The sequence below is a fragment of the Perna viridis genome, chromosome 4 (genome assembly GCF_037379345.1).
Source record: "Perna viridis isolate PV_CMFRI_1.1 ecotype Kerala chromosome 4, ASM3737934v1, whole genome shotgun sequence".
Lineage (NCBI taxonomy): Eukaryota > Metazoa > Mollusca > Bivalvia > Mytilida > Mytilidae > Perna > Perna viridis.
This window is the reverse complement of record NC_142448.1, coordinates 52,865,501-52,879,983: the sequence shown is the minus strand read 5'-3', so window position 1 is coordinate 52,879,983 and position 14,483 is coordinate 52,865,501. Positions and strand designations below refer to the sequence as shown.

Here is a 14,483-nt window from a genome sequence, read left to right as displayed (position 1 = left end):
AATACAATTACAATCCATCTTCAAATATTTTGATGGATTGAAACATTTTATTAAACTGGTGATATATACGATTTCCTATGAGATTTCAGAGCACAACTAGATCATCAACCTACAATGTGAACTGTAAAAACAGCAGACAGTGCAATTCCTACAAATGCAATATTATCAAAATGAATGTATAACTAGCTTACCCTTATCTTAAACTTACCAACATCTCGTATAAAGTTTTGAGGTCTTTCCCCAGTATCAACAAAATTCTGGCAATAATCATTGTGTGGGTTAGCACTTTGTGTTCCCTGAAATTTAAAGTGGATATATATAAGCATTCATTAACATGACTAAGATAATCATGATCAATGAACTTTTCAAACAGAAAGCAACCTATTTAATTCAATATTAAGAAGAACATAAGTGCCTTCATTGTTATGTGGGGTTTCATAAACTAAATAAGAACTTCCCGTGAGGAGCCTGAATCACTCACCTGCTTACATTTTGTCTTTCAATGGCTATACATTTAACAAGAAGTTGTCTAACAATTTTGACTCAAGAAGACTGGTAGGACTTATCATAAGCAGCATTTCAGCAACTGAAAGTTTCTTTCTACCTATTATAGTTTTCAAGATATTGGCTGAAAACTGTAAAAAAAAAAAGAAAAAAAAAAGTCATTTTTCATTTTTCATTTTTCAAGGTCAATAACTCTTACACGCAGTCATCTGACAACTTTGATCCCTGAAGACTTTTGTAGGCCTTATAATATGGAAAATTTCAGCAACTGAATGAATTTGGCTAAACCAAATGGTTTTTGAGCTATAATATGCAAAAAACTACTGTCTGACCCCTATCTTTTATTTTTAGTAATGGCAACCATGTTTTTTGACAGATCGAAAATTCCCAAATCAATTCTATGCAGGATACCTCAGGGAACATTCGTACCAAGTTTGGTTCCAATTGGTCAAGTAGTGTCAGAGGAGAAGATTTTTGAAAGAAATAACATTAAAAATAGCAAAAAAACATCAAAAAGGACAGTAACTCCAACATGGCTTAACAGATTAAAATGAAAGTTTGACCACAGAGAGATCTCATCATGCTAAACATTTTTATCCCTGTCAGAATTTGGCTAAACCAAAAGGTTTTGGAGATATATGCAAAAAAAAAACTACTCTCTGACCCCTATCTCCTATTTTTATTAATGGCGGCCATCAAAAATCTAAACACAACTTTCGTGCAAGATACCCTAAGGAACTCTGTGAGATGAATGCATGATTTTCTCAAAAGTACAGATCTAAATACGTAAATGATTATTGTTAAGTAAATATATAGCAAATGTATACTGAAAAACCACCGTTTGTTTGGTGGGTTTTCCTACACCATGAATCACTTTACCATTTATCATAGTAGTATAGTAGGCAGTGTCTGAATTTTATATGGATTGGTAATTAATTATTGCGATAAACGTTATGAATATACCATATTTTCAGGACTATAAATGGATGTGAAGTATAAGTCAACTTGCCTAATTTTGATCAAAATCGACGAAAAAAAACATAGATAAGTCAAATTTGGCAGATAAGTCGAGGGTCAGACAGGTGCATTTATATCGTAGGTGTAAACGGAGATCCGAGTTGAGTGGTTTGTTTTTAACAGCATATTATTCCAGCGATGTTATTTGGTATATTTCTGAATTAAATTAATAATTGTATTTTTGTTAAGGTGTACTTTGTCAGTGAGTTCAATTATTTTTATTGAATGGTGTGTCAATGGCTCTGAAGCCTCAGATCATCACCTGTATGAAATCATAAACATGTCAAACATGGGCACCCATGTGTGAAATAAGCGGGAAATTTTATTTGATGAATTGGTCATAACTACCAGCGGTAACTGATAAACAATATTACCTGGTATTACAAAATACAATAAAACATAATTGTTACCTGCAATTTTGGTAGGAATTAGCCATTTAGATAACACCTAACTGATTATAATTTGAGCCATGTGCGAATGTGTTACAACATACCGTAAATGGGTATAAATTTGCATATTAAAGGACCGATAACTCCAGAACACTCGATAATGTCTTTCCAGTTTAAAAGAGTTTTGTTAACGTATCTGCTAGAGTTTATTTATATATTTTAGCGGTTTCAATGTTTTTATTAACATCATCGTATGCATTCATAAAAGATAGCAGCAATGATCAATAATATTTTAATTCAATCGCCGGTTTGACTGTTTGAGTGACAGCTTTCGTTGATTGCAGTTTACCAAAAACTTTGAAATAAAGCAATCAAAAGTTAACTAAACAAATTAATAAAATGCATTGTAGATGAACATTTTTTCTTAAAAATCCTTATATAATTCAAAGTGGACAAGAAGTCCAGGCTGACACTTTGCTGAAAAAAAATATCAACCTATAGTCCAGAAAATACAGTAATGGAGTTAACTGTTTTTGGAGTATCAAAAAATCATTTAAAATATTAGATTGCCTTCATAACTTTCAAGATTCATATGATTCTTTAAAAAGTTTTGACTTTTCTACCCTGTATACAATACTGCCACATAAACTAATTAAGGAAAAGTCACTTAATGACATGGTCTTTTGACCTATCTGGCTCTCAATAGTCAATTCATTTCTTGTAATGACTACAATGCTTTTTTCAATGAATTTATATGGTATAAATACACTATATATATACCAATACAAACCTTGAGAAATGTACTGGAATCTGTGTAAATTTCTTCTAACTCTTCATCAACATCATCCTGTTATAATAATTAAACTACAGAAAAGTATTCTGGTTAAAGGTTAACATGATAGAAAAACATCTTCTTGGAAATATAACTTCATTTTAATGCCTTTCTAAGTTAAAAAAAAAAAAAAAAAACCCTTGTAGGGATCATTCCAAATGAGAAGTAATCAGGATGGAAACTTTCCGTAATAAGAATAAACCATTAGGACCCCTCCTTGATGAGAAGAAAAATGGTTTGGAACCCTTTATGTTCATATTGATATAAGTGTCTAACCTCGTCTTTTTTCTTTTTATATGATTTCTTTCTTTCCTCTTTTGAGTCCAGAGTTTTTGACCCCTCATCACTTGCTCTTCTCTTCTCAACAACAGCAGTGGTTTCTCTGAAATAGAAAAATAAACTAAAGTCTACACTACTGAAGTACCTGTTCCATAATACAAAAAATATCCATGATAACTAAAATCCTGCTTCCAAGAAATGGTGTAACTCACTAAAATCCTGCTTCCAAGAATGTTTAACTCAGTTTGTGGATATTTAATGTGCTCAATATGACACAACAAAGTTTATTTCATGTTATGTGGATGCAAAGTGTGCATCATGAATTTGAGGATTAGGTGTTCTTTACATGTTATGCTCCAGGACTTCATAAAATTTAGAGTGCTTTACATGCTGTGCTCCAGGACTACACAAAATTGAGTGTGTACTGTGCTCCTAGATTTGGGGGATTTAGTGTACTTTATTGCATTAAATTTACTGTAACTGAAAATTACAGAAATGGTAATCTTGTTGAGCTGTGAACATAAATTAGCTTTATCTTGTTCTTTTTAATTTTTGAATATTTCAAATTCCAACTGACAAGATATGAGCTTGCCTATTTTGATTGCCCAATTGGAGCCATAAAAAACTGTAAACAAATAAAACAAAAGCAATTTTTCATTTGTTGCCCAGTGATCATGATGTAACCACAGCTGTTGAACTCTTGTTCAAGTGTGGACACAACATTAGCTTTTGACACACTTAAACAGAAGGACTTACAGATCATTATGTACACAACATCTGATTTGGATACAAATTGCACAACATTTAGAAATTCAATTAAGTACATGTAAAAAGTTCTGCTTTCAGAGACCTTTCATAGATCACTCTGTACCCCATTACCTCAAAAATGTTTAATGATCGAGAAAATCTACTAGCATACTTTTTTAAAGCTGTTGTAAAGAGGGACAATTTAAAAAAAAATTCATTAAAATGAGATGAAAAAATTTTAAAAATAGTCTTCCAAAATATTATATTTTTTGCCCCTTTGACCCCTTCTTACTCAATAATGGTGAGAAATGTTCCTATACTGACTGTAAAATGCAGGTATTCCAATGAATCCAATGATTTTTTTTCAAAATCAGATTGGAAATAAACTAGAGGCTCAAGAGAGCCTGAATCGCTCACCTGGTTAACCATTTGCTTATTTGAAAAACTTGAGGAATGAGACAGGCTTAGTTAAAATCAACTAAATTGTCAAATGCAAGAAATGCTTTTCATAGCATTTTCATGACCTGAACCAGAATTTTGCTAAAGGCAACAATTTTTGAATTTTTTTCAAAAACTTGTTTTATGACCCCTAAGTTCCATTTTTAGTATAGGCAGCCATATCTATTCATGGATTAAAAACCAAAACAGTCATTTTGAGCACAATACACTAAAGAACTATTATGCTTATTTTCATTCAATGATCTTAAATGGTTTTAGAGAAGAAGATTTTCAAAGTTGTACATGTGAAAAAAAAACAAACAACAAAAAAACTGTTTCAGGGGTCGTAACTCCTAAATTAGTCAATGAATGGTATTGAAAATTTCAGCATAGGTCCTTCTCATTATGCTTAACAATTTTACCTATGCCAGAAATTTGCTAAAGGCAACGATTTTTGAGTTATTTGCAAAAAACTGCCATCTGACCCCTATGTTCTATTTTTAGTAATGGCAGCCATGTTTTTTCATGAATCAACAATCCCAACCGTCAATTTGTGTGGGATACCCTAAGGAACAAAATTGCCAACTTTCATTGAATTCTGTGCAATGGATATTGAGAAGAAGATTTTTCAAAGTTGAACATGTGAAAAAATGCCAAAAAACTGTTTCAGGGGCCGTAACTCCTACATCAGTAGAATAATCGTTTTGAAAATTTTGGCATAGGTCCATCTCATGATGCTGAACAATTTTACCAATGCCAGAAATTTGCTAAAGGCAACGATTTTTGAGTTATTTGCAAAAAACTGCCATCTGACCCCTATGTTCTATTTTTAGTAACAGCGGCCATGTTTTTTCATGAATCAACAATCCCAACCGTCAATTTGTGTGGGATACCCTAAGGAACAAAATTGCCAACTTTCATTGAATTCTGTGCAATGGATATTGAGAAGAAGATTTTCAAAGTTGAACATGTGAAAAAATGCCAAAAAACTGTTTCAGGGGCAGTAACTCCTACATCAGTAGAATAATCGTTTTGAAAATTTTGGCATAGGTCCATCTCATGATGCTGAACAATTTTACCAATGCCAGAAATTTGCTAAAGGCAACGATTTTTGAGTTATTTGCAAAAAACTGCCATCTGACCCCTATATTCTATTTTTAGTAACAGCGGCCATGTTTTTTCATGAATCAACAATCCCAACAGCCATTTTGTGTGGGATACCCTAAGGAACATAACTGCCAACTTTCATTGAATTCTGTGCAATGGATTTTGAGAAGAAGATTTTCAAAGTTGAACATGCAAAAAAATGCCAAAAAAACTGTTTCAGGGGCTGTAACTCCTACATCAGTTGACCAATCGTTTTGAAAATTTTGGCATAGGTCCATCTGATGATGCTGAACAATTTTACCAATGCCAGAAATTTGCTAAAGGCAACGGTTTTTGAGTTATTTTTAAAAAAACTGCCATCTGACCCCTATATTCTATTTTTAGTAACAGCAGCCATGTTTTTTCATGGATCAAAAATCCCAACATTCATTTTGTGCACAACACCCTAAGGAACAATCATGCCAAGTGTAAAACCTGTCAGTCCAGTAGTTTCAAAGGAGAAGATTTTTAAAAATTTGTCCATGACAACGATGACGGACACCAAGTGATGGCATAAGCTCACTTGGCCTTTGACAAGGTGAGCTAAAAAGTGAATTTTTAGGGTGTGGCCATACTATGCCCCCTATAGACTGAAAATGCTAAATGCTATTTTAAATCTGAAAATGTTTTTCTTAGCACAAAATTATACAAGAACCATATTAAAAAAGAAATTGCCAATATTGCACCAGAAATAAACCTTCAACATCATTTTTAAATGAACACCTATTTACCCTTTTTCCTCCTTTTTCCAGAATGGTAGGGGCCAGTTGCCTCATTATAAATAGAGTAAGTAACAATATATCAAAAATTTTATGACATTTGGTTCACTACAACTAAAATTATTGCATGGAAACAACAGCATTAGAACATAATATGTCAACAATTTTTTGGTCATTTAAAAAACTGTTATAACAGTAGAAGTTTATTTCATGCCAATGTTAAAAACCACACATTTGTTTGAAACAAAACAAAATTACTGACAAAGTAAGAATCATACCCTAAATGAAATGTTCACTTAAAGAATTTTAATCATTTGAATTTAAGTTGACATCTTCATATGGTAACTAATTTTCAATTTTATTTGTACTGTTCTAGTAAATAGTGTAAAATAAATCTACCTGCATCAGTAAATATGTTTCACCTCCAAGAGTAGGAAGACATTGCTACTTATTTTATTTACATGTGCATGTAAATTCTGAAAATAAAGGATTTTGTGTCTTTATTAATTCCAATCAAGTAATTTTTTTTTAATTTTAAAAGGGACACCAACATACCCCTGTTTTAAGACTTGGTTATCATTAATTGGTACCTAAGCGCATTAAGATCCTATACAGATTCATTCAGAGATAAGTCTTTTTGTGAGATAAAGCAATTGATATGAAATCAGATTCATTATAGGATGGTATTTACATAATTTCTATTGCTTCTGACATCAGTTGGATGTCTTATTATGGCCTGATTGGGTCAAAGTTTTATCGAAATTAACACAAAATTAGTTTCAATAAAAACAACACCAGTAAATTAATTAATCAATTCAAGATGGAGAAGCGAGACATCTAAATCATGGAAAATGTTTACCTAATAAATTAGACAAATTTTACACTGAAATGAGAAACCATACTGACTACATGCATGCATGAATAGTTTTTAGCCCTTATAAATTCTGATTCCTAAAATTCGTGATTTTCATGAAATTGAATTTTAACAATAATATCTGTCATTATACGTCAAGTAATACACATACATTTTTTAATGCACAACTTATATACTCACAAGAATTGTTAACAGACAGATGACAAGCTATGTGAAAAATATAAGGCTTTTGAATTTTTTTTTAGAACCTTGATAATGATAGGGTAAAATATAGAATAGAGTTAGAAACAGTAACAGTAAAGTTAACAACAGTACAGAAGGAATACAGTAGAACCTACAGAGTCATCTAGTTCCAGTCACTCCGAATCATCCCTAACCAGCTATCCGCAAACGTTACTGATTCATTAGACATCCAAGGAACAGATTCCAGTACTCGCCGGATCAGAACTTAACCTTCTGGACTTTATCAAAATTCATTCAGATTTGGATTTAGTGAATTTGGACATTGTTAAAATTTGAAAATTAATATTATAGAACCAGAAACTGACAACCTTAATAGTGCATTTTATATTTTGGTTACTTTTGGCTATTGTTATTATTAAATTGTTGAAACTTTATGTGTAGTTACTTTGCCACATATCAGTAAAAGAGTCTTAACCTACACACATATCCCGAGTCACTGGAGCCAAGCATACAGAGTTAATTCCTCTAACCTCATGCTCAACTGGCTCTTAGTGACAATATCCCAGTATAGTGCCTTCAATGTATAATTAACCTATACATAAAGACAACCTGTGACCCTGATTTTACACTCCCAGATAGGTCACTTAAGACAGGTTTGGCTGTACATGTAAACACTATTCCAACTAAAACTTACCAAAGCCAAAGATACATGTAGGATAAAAAACTTTTATACATTGGAGAACCCAAAGATACATGTAGGACAAAAACTTTTATACAGTGGAGAACCCAAAGATACATGTAGGACAATAACTTTTATACAGTGGAGAACCCAAAGATACATGTAGGATAAAAACTTTTATACCTTGAATAACCCAAAGACTCAAAATCATGTATCATTTGCACCACAAATATTTATAAAACCATTTTCAAATGCTAGAATGTAAAAGATCAGTGGAGATAGATTAATAAAATTAGGGCATTAATGGAACATTAAGTGATATTTCAAAGAATAATAGTGGAACAAAAGGCTCTAAAGAGCTTGAATTGCTCAACTGACTTTATAAAATAATACTTGGCCATATTTCTTCATGAATAAAAAATGCAAACAGTCATTTTGTGCAGAATATCCTATGGAAGAATTATATTAACTTCCATCTGTCCAGAAGTTTCACGGGATATTAAAGCAATAACATAACTCTAACATAACTCCAACATGGGTCAACAGATTTTCACCAAATGTCAGAATTTTAATAAACCTAATGGCTTTGAAGGTATAGGCAAAAACTGCTGTCTGATCCTTATGTTTTATTTATAGTAACAGCAGCAATGTTTTTTCATTGATCAAAAATCAAAAAGATGATTTTGTGCAGGATATCTTAAAGAACTATCATACCAACTTTCATTGAATTCTGTTCAGTAGCTATAGTGTATAAGATTATCTTAAAGTCATAACATCAAAAAATTTAAAAAGTAAAAAACTCGAAATGCTGTGAGAAAGCTCACAAAGAGAATACCCCCTGCTTCAAATGGACTCAAATGTAAAACCTTAAATTTGTATTTATCTGCCGTTGGAGTCATCCTTGGACCTAACCTTCTTATAATATAATATAAAAATTTCTTGAATGGTTTAAGAGAGGTTGTGCTTACAGGGTTTAAACATATAAAGCCATTAATAAAGATAATCTCCCACTGGCATTCTCTCACAGTAATTGTGTTCCTCCATCCACACCTTCATATGATGCCAAAACTTCTTCAAAATTCCATAAAAATCCCTTACATGGTAAAGGAGAGTTGTACAAATAAGGTTTTACATGTAAAATCTTTGATTTGATTATTTCCCTTTGGAGTCATACAACAGTATTTATATTCCTCCATGCATTTTAATAAATGATACCAAGCCTTCCTATAAAATGTCATCAAAATCCCTTGTGCGGTTTAGAAGCAGTTGCACTTTAAAGTTTTAACATGTAAAACACTTAATTTGGATTATCTTCCTTTGGAGTCCTCCAACAGTAATTGTTTTCCTTCATGCATATCTACATATCATTCCAAACCTTCCTATAAAATAACATCAAATTCCCTCGAGTGGTTTAGGAGCAGTTGCACTTACAAGGTTTTAACATGTATAACATTTAATTTGGATTATCTCCATTTAGAGTCCGTCAACTGTATTAATATTCCTCCACGCACAACTAAATTTAAAACTCAACCTTCCTATAAAATTTCATAAAAATCCCTTGGGCAGTTTAGAAGCAATTGCACTTACAAGGTTTAACATGTAAAACCTAAGTTTGGATTATCTCCCTTTAGAATCTGTAGACAGTATATATATATTCCTTCATGCATATTAACATATGATACTCAACCTTCAAATAAAATTTCATCAAAATCCCTTGAGCAGTTTAAGAGGAGTTGTGCTTACAAGGAATGTGCACAGACAGACAGACAGACCAACAGAAAGACAGATACTTCTTAAATACCCCCAAAACTTGGTTTGTGAAATAAAGTAGATTCAAAGCATTATCTTTTCAAGTAAATTTTGTGAAAAAATTTCTACGATTATAGTACCATAAGTATAATGATTTTGAAAGCAAACTTTTCCAAGCTTCATAATGGTATGCAACTTTAAGAAGTCAATTGTCCAGGGGATTCACAGTAAAACTTTGAAGATTACTTTTTTAACATGTAAAGTAATACATTGTAGAAACATTAGGTTAGTGAGACCTCGACAGATTTTCACCAAAATTTGACCAAAGATAGATGTAGATCTCATCATGCTGAAAACTTCCCCCTATCAGAATTAAACTAAATCTAGGAGTTTCAAAAATATATGCGAAAAAACTGCTGGCTGACCCCTAATATTAGACCATAGAACTATTTTTGGTAATGGCATGTATGTTTTTTTATGGATAAAAAATTGCAAACAGTTATTTCGTGCAAGATATCCTGAAGAACAATCGTACTAAATTTCAATGAATTCTGTTCAGTAGTGTATGAGAAGATTTTTGAAAGTGATAACATCAAAAATACCAAAAAATTCCCAAAAGGGCAATAACTCCATATTGGGTCAACAGATTTTCACCATAATTTAACCAAATATGGATATCATTATGCTGAATACTTTTACTCCAACTTCAGAATCTGGCTAAGCCTAATGTTTTCAAGATACCAGTATATGCCAAAAACTGCTATATTCTATTTTCAGCAACCATAGCCATGTTTTTTCATGAATCCTGAATCAATCATACCAATTTTCACTGAATTCTGTTCAGCAGTGTCTGAGAAGATTTTTGAAACAGTTTATGACAATAACTAAGACAGATATCAAGTGATGAGGAAGTTTGTAACAATGTAGTTTGTATTGATACCCTAATAACCTCTTCACAGAACAAAAACAAAATATTTTAAAGTGTTTCAATCAAAATATTGAAACTCAACTAAACTGGTACTCTCTGTGTTTCTTTCTGAAAGTAGTTTTTTTTAATTTCTTACTTCAATAATGACACTGAAGAAACAAAAACATTTCATATCATAAAAGCAATCAATCTTAACACCCCTTGTACTAGTTCGCAATTTAAACTAATTCAGTAGCATCAATCCCAAGGAATGCACATTACCCTGGCAAAGAGCTTGCTTCCTTGATCTTGATCTATCCACCCTTGCTTCCTTGATCCTGATCTACCAACCCTTGCTTCCTTGATCCTGATCTACCAACCCTGCTTCCTTGGTCCTGATCTATCCACCCTTGCTTCCTTGATCCTGATCTACCAACCCTTGCTTCCTTGATCCTGATCTACCAACCCTGCTTCCTTGATCCTGATCTACCAACCCTTGTTTTCTTGATCCTGATCTGCCAACCCTTGCTTCCTTGATCCTGATCTTCCAACCCTTGCTTCCTTGATCCTGATCAACCCACCCTTGCTTCCTTGATCCTGATCTGCCAACCCTGCTTCCTTGATCCTGATCTACCAACCCTGCTTCCTTGATCCTGATCTGGCAACCCTTGCTTCCTTGATCCTGATCGACCCACCCTTGCTTCCTTGATCCTGATCTGGCAACCCTTGCTTCCTTGATCCTGATCGACCCACCCTTGCTTCCTTGATCCTGATCTGCCAACCCCGCTTCCTTGATCCTGATCTACCATCACTGCTTCCTTGATCCTGATCTACCAACCCTGCTTCCTTGATCCTGATCTACCAACCCTTGCTTCCTTGATCCTGATCTGCCAACCCTTGCTTCCTTGATCCTGATCTACCAACACTGTTTCCTTGATCCTGATCTACCAACCCTGTTTCCTTGATCCTGATCTACCAACCCTTGCTTCCTTGATCCTGATCTGCCAACCCTTGCTTCCTTGATCCTGATCTACCAACCCTGTTTCCTTGATCCTGATCTACCAACCCTGTTTCCTTGATCCTGATCTGCCAACCCTGCTTCCTTGATCCTGATCTACCAACCCTGCTTCCTTGATCCTGATCGACCCACCCTTGCTTCCTTGACTCTAATCTATCCACCCTTCCTTGATTCTTATCTACCCATCCTGGCTTCCTTCTTCCTGACCTAGCCACCCTTGCATCCACTATTCTTATCTACCCATCCTTGTTAACTTAATCCTAATCTACCCTAATCTATGCTTCATCTATAACTGCTTAATCATGGTCTACCCATCCATGCTTGTTAGAACATAATCTACCTACCCATGACTGTTTTCTCATAGTCTACCAACCCATGCTTTTTTATACCATCCATAACTGTTTAATTATGTTCTACTTCCCCAAAATTGTTTCATTATGATTTATCAATGCCTAACTGTTTAATTATGGTCTTCTTGACCATAACTGTTTAAGCATGAGCTATCCATCCATTACTGTTTAATCATGATCAACCCATCCATTACTATTTAATCATGATCAACCCATCCATAACTGTTTAATCATGATTTACCTATCCATTACTGTTTAATCATGATCAACCCATCCATTACTCTTTAATCATGATTTACCCATCCATTACTCTTTAATCATGATTTATCCATCCATTACTCTTTAATCATGATTTACCCATCCATTACTGTTTGACCTTGATCTACTTACACATTTTTTTTTATCCTGTCCCGATATACCCACCAATGTGTTTTATTTTGATATATCTACCAATGCTTTTTATCCTGATCTACCTACCCATGCTTGCTTATCTGCTTATCATCAAAAATTTCTTCTTTACTTTTGAGAACCTTTTTTAACCCATCTGGACTGTCAACACCAAACTAAACAAAAATACATTGTGTTCATTAAGTGTATGATGGAGGATGGCATAATTCTTTATACTTCATACAACAATCACAAATTTCTATTGAATAAGCATTGTGTGTTATTTTAGTCTATTCTTTTTTAGCTCCGCCCCTAAAAATTGATTGATAGTTACGATATATCATCACAATATATCCCCCCGATATATCATCCTCATCACAATAAATCTCTCTTTCGACCTGAAATGCCTTTCCTTGTCTGAATACCCATCCTTTTCATTTTCATTTAAGATGACTTTAATTAGGAAAATGAATACTCGAATGACTTCCATTATTCATTTTTCTAAGTAGTTCATTTTTGTTATTTTGCTATTGCTGATTTATTTAAATGATAAAATACTTGTAAATTTCATTCCAGTTTGACATTAATTACATATGAGGTATTCAACAATTACACTTGAGTTTCTTAAGGTTATGCACATGTGCATAAAAGTGTGCTGTATTCAAAAGAATATTCAGTATAATATAACACATACTGCCCCCAGCAGAGGGTGATACACCAAGGAACACATTCAGAAAATATATTACCCAGAACTAGTCTCACGTGACTTATCTACATGTACCTCTACTGTGTATAATAATTGCCAGGGAGTATTAATCACCCTCTACTGCAGGCAATGCATGTACAATTGCCAGGGAGTATTTAATCACCTTCTACTGCAGGCAATATGTGTGTAATAATTGCCAGGGAGTATTTAATCACCTTCTACTCCAGGCAATATGTGTATAATAATTGCCAGGGAGCATTAATCACCCTCTACTGCTGACAATACGTGTATAATAATTGTCAGGGAGTATTTTATCTACCTGTACTGCAGGCAATACATGTATAATAATTGTCAGGGAGTATTAAATCACCTTCTACTCCAGGCAATATGTGTATAATACTTGCCGGGGAGTATTTAATCACCTTCTACTCCAGGCAATATGTGTATAATAATTGCCAGGCAGTATTTAATCACCTTCTAATCCAGGCAATATGTGTATAATAATTGCCAGGGAGTATTTAATCTACCTCTACTGCAGGCAATATGTGTTCAATAATTGTCAGGGAGTATTTAATCACATTCTACTGCAGGCCATATGTGTACAATAATTGTCTGGGAGTATTTAATCACCTTCTACTGCAGGCAATATGTGTACAATAATTGGCAGGGAATCATACAATAGTACATTTTATTGCATGTTCAATATAATGTTATTCTAGTAGAAAGGTTCTTCCCTTAGTGCCTGAACTAATTAATATATTTCTATGTAATTATAATTAATCCTTTTTGAAACATTTCAATACAGTATTACAAGAAAAATAGCTATTTCTAAGTTAATAATGGAGCTAGACAACTGTATCATTTTATATATGAAAATTTATGTTGCAATGATTCCTGTGTAGCCAGTTTGCAAACTAATACATGTACCACAATAAATGGACTTCATTTTAAGGTAGTGGATAGGCTTACAATTAAAATGTGAACCTAATGAAAAATGTCTGTGACATGATGAACGTTTTTATTAAATATCAATGGTCCTATATACAATAAGAACTTAATAAGTATATACATGTACATGTATAATTCTAAAAATAAGATTCTTAATGATTATTATCTTTTTTGATTGGTCGAGAACGTCTTTGCCAGAAAGTTCATACTAGCATAAACTTTGCCAGATTGTTCATACATGCATAAACGCTAGTCAACTTGAACCCAATATGGAGCCGTGCAGTTCAAAAGAGTGTGGCAATGACCTAAACGAAATAATACAGCTGTAAGAATAGTTATTGCATCCACATTAATTTTACCTTTACAGTTTGTTTACAGCTCTTTTCTGCTCTGGGAAAGAAACTTATAAATGCTTAAAATCTAACTACAAATAAATTCGCCCAAAAATTAAATTGTCCCAGAACTAGATTCTATAAATATACTTACAGGTTCAACACATTTAAAAAACAATAATTCCCAAATGTCGGGTTAGAACTATAAGGACTAAACAGCTATTTTTGGTCATTCATGCATGTATGAATGGATCTGTCCACTCCCAAACATTAAATAAG

At 33.3% G+C, this 14,483-nt stretch overlaps 1 protein-coding gene across 2 annotated transcripts in view; it reads right to left on the bottom strand.

Annotated features, from left to right (window-relative positions):
• The window catches only part of LOC148620525 (N(6)-adenosine-methyltransferase non-catalytic subunit METTL14-like), a 40,128-nt gene that overhangs the window by 11,869 nt on the left and 13,776 nt on the right, over positions 1-14,483 (bottom strand). For both annotated transcript variants that reach the window (XM_088581447.1, XM_088581446.1), the window contains exons 2-5: positions 12,309-12,394; positions 3,019-3,124; positions 2,701-2,757; positions 209-296 (exon numbers count right to left, since the gene is read on the bottom strand). In XM_088581447.1, the coding sequence (XP_088437573.1) occupies positions 209-296; positions 2,701-2,757; positions 3,019-3,124; positions 12,309-12,394 (337 nt within the window). The remainder of the gene's footprint in view (positions 1-208; positions 297-2,700; positions 2,758-3,018; positions 3,125-12,308; positions 12,395-14,483) is intronic.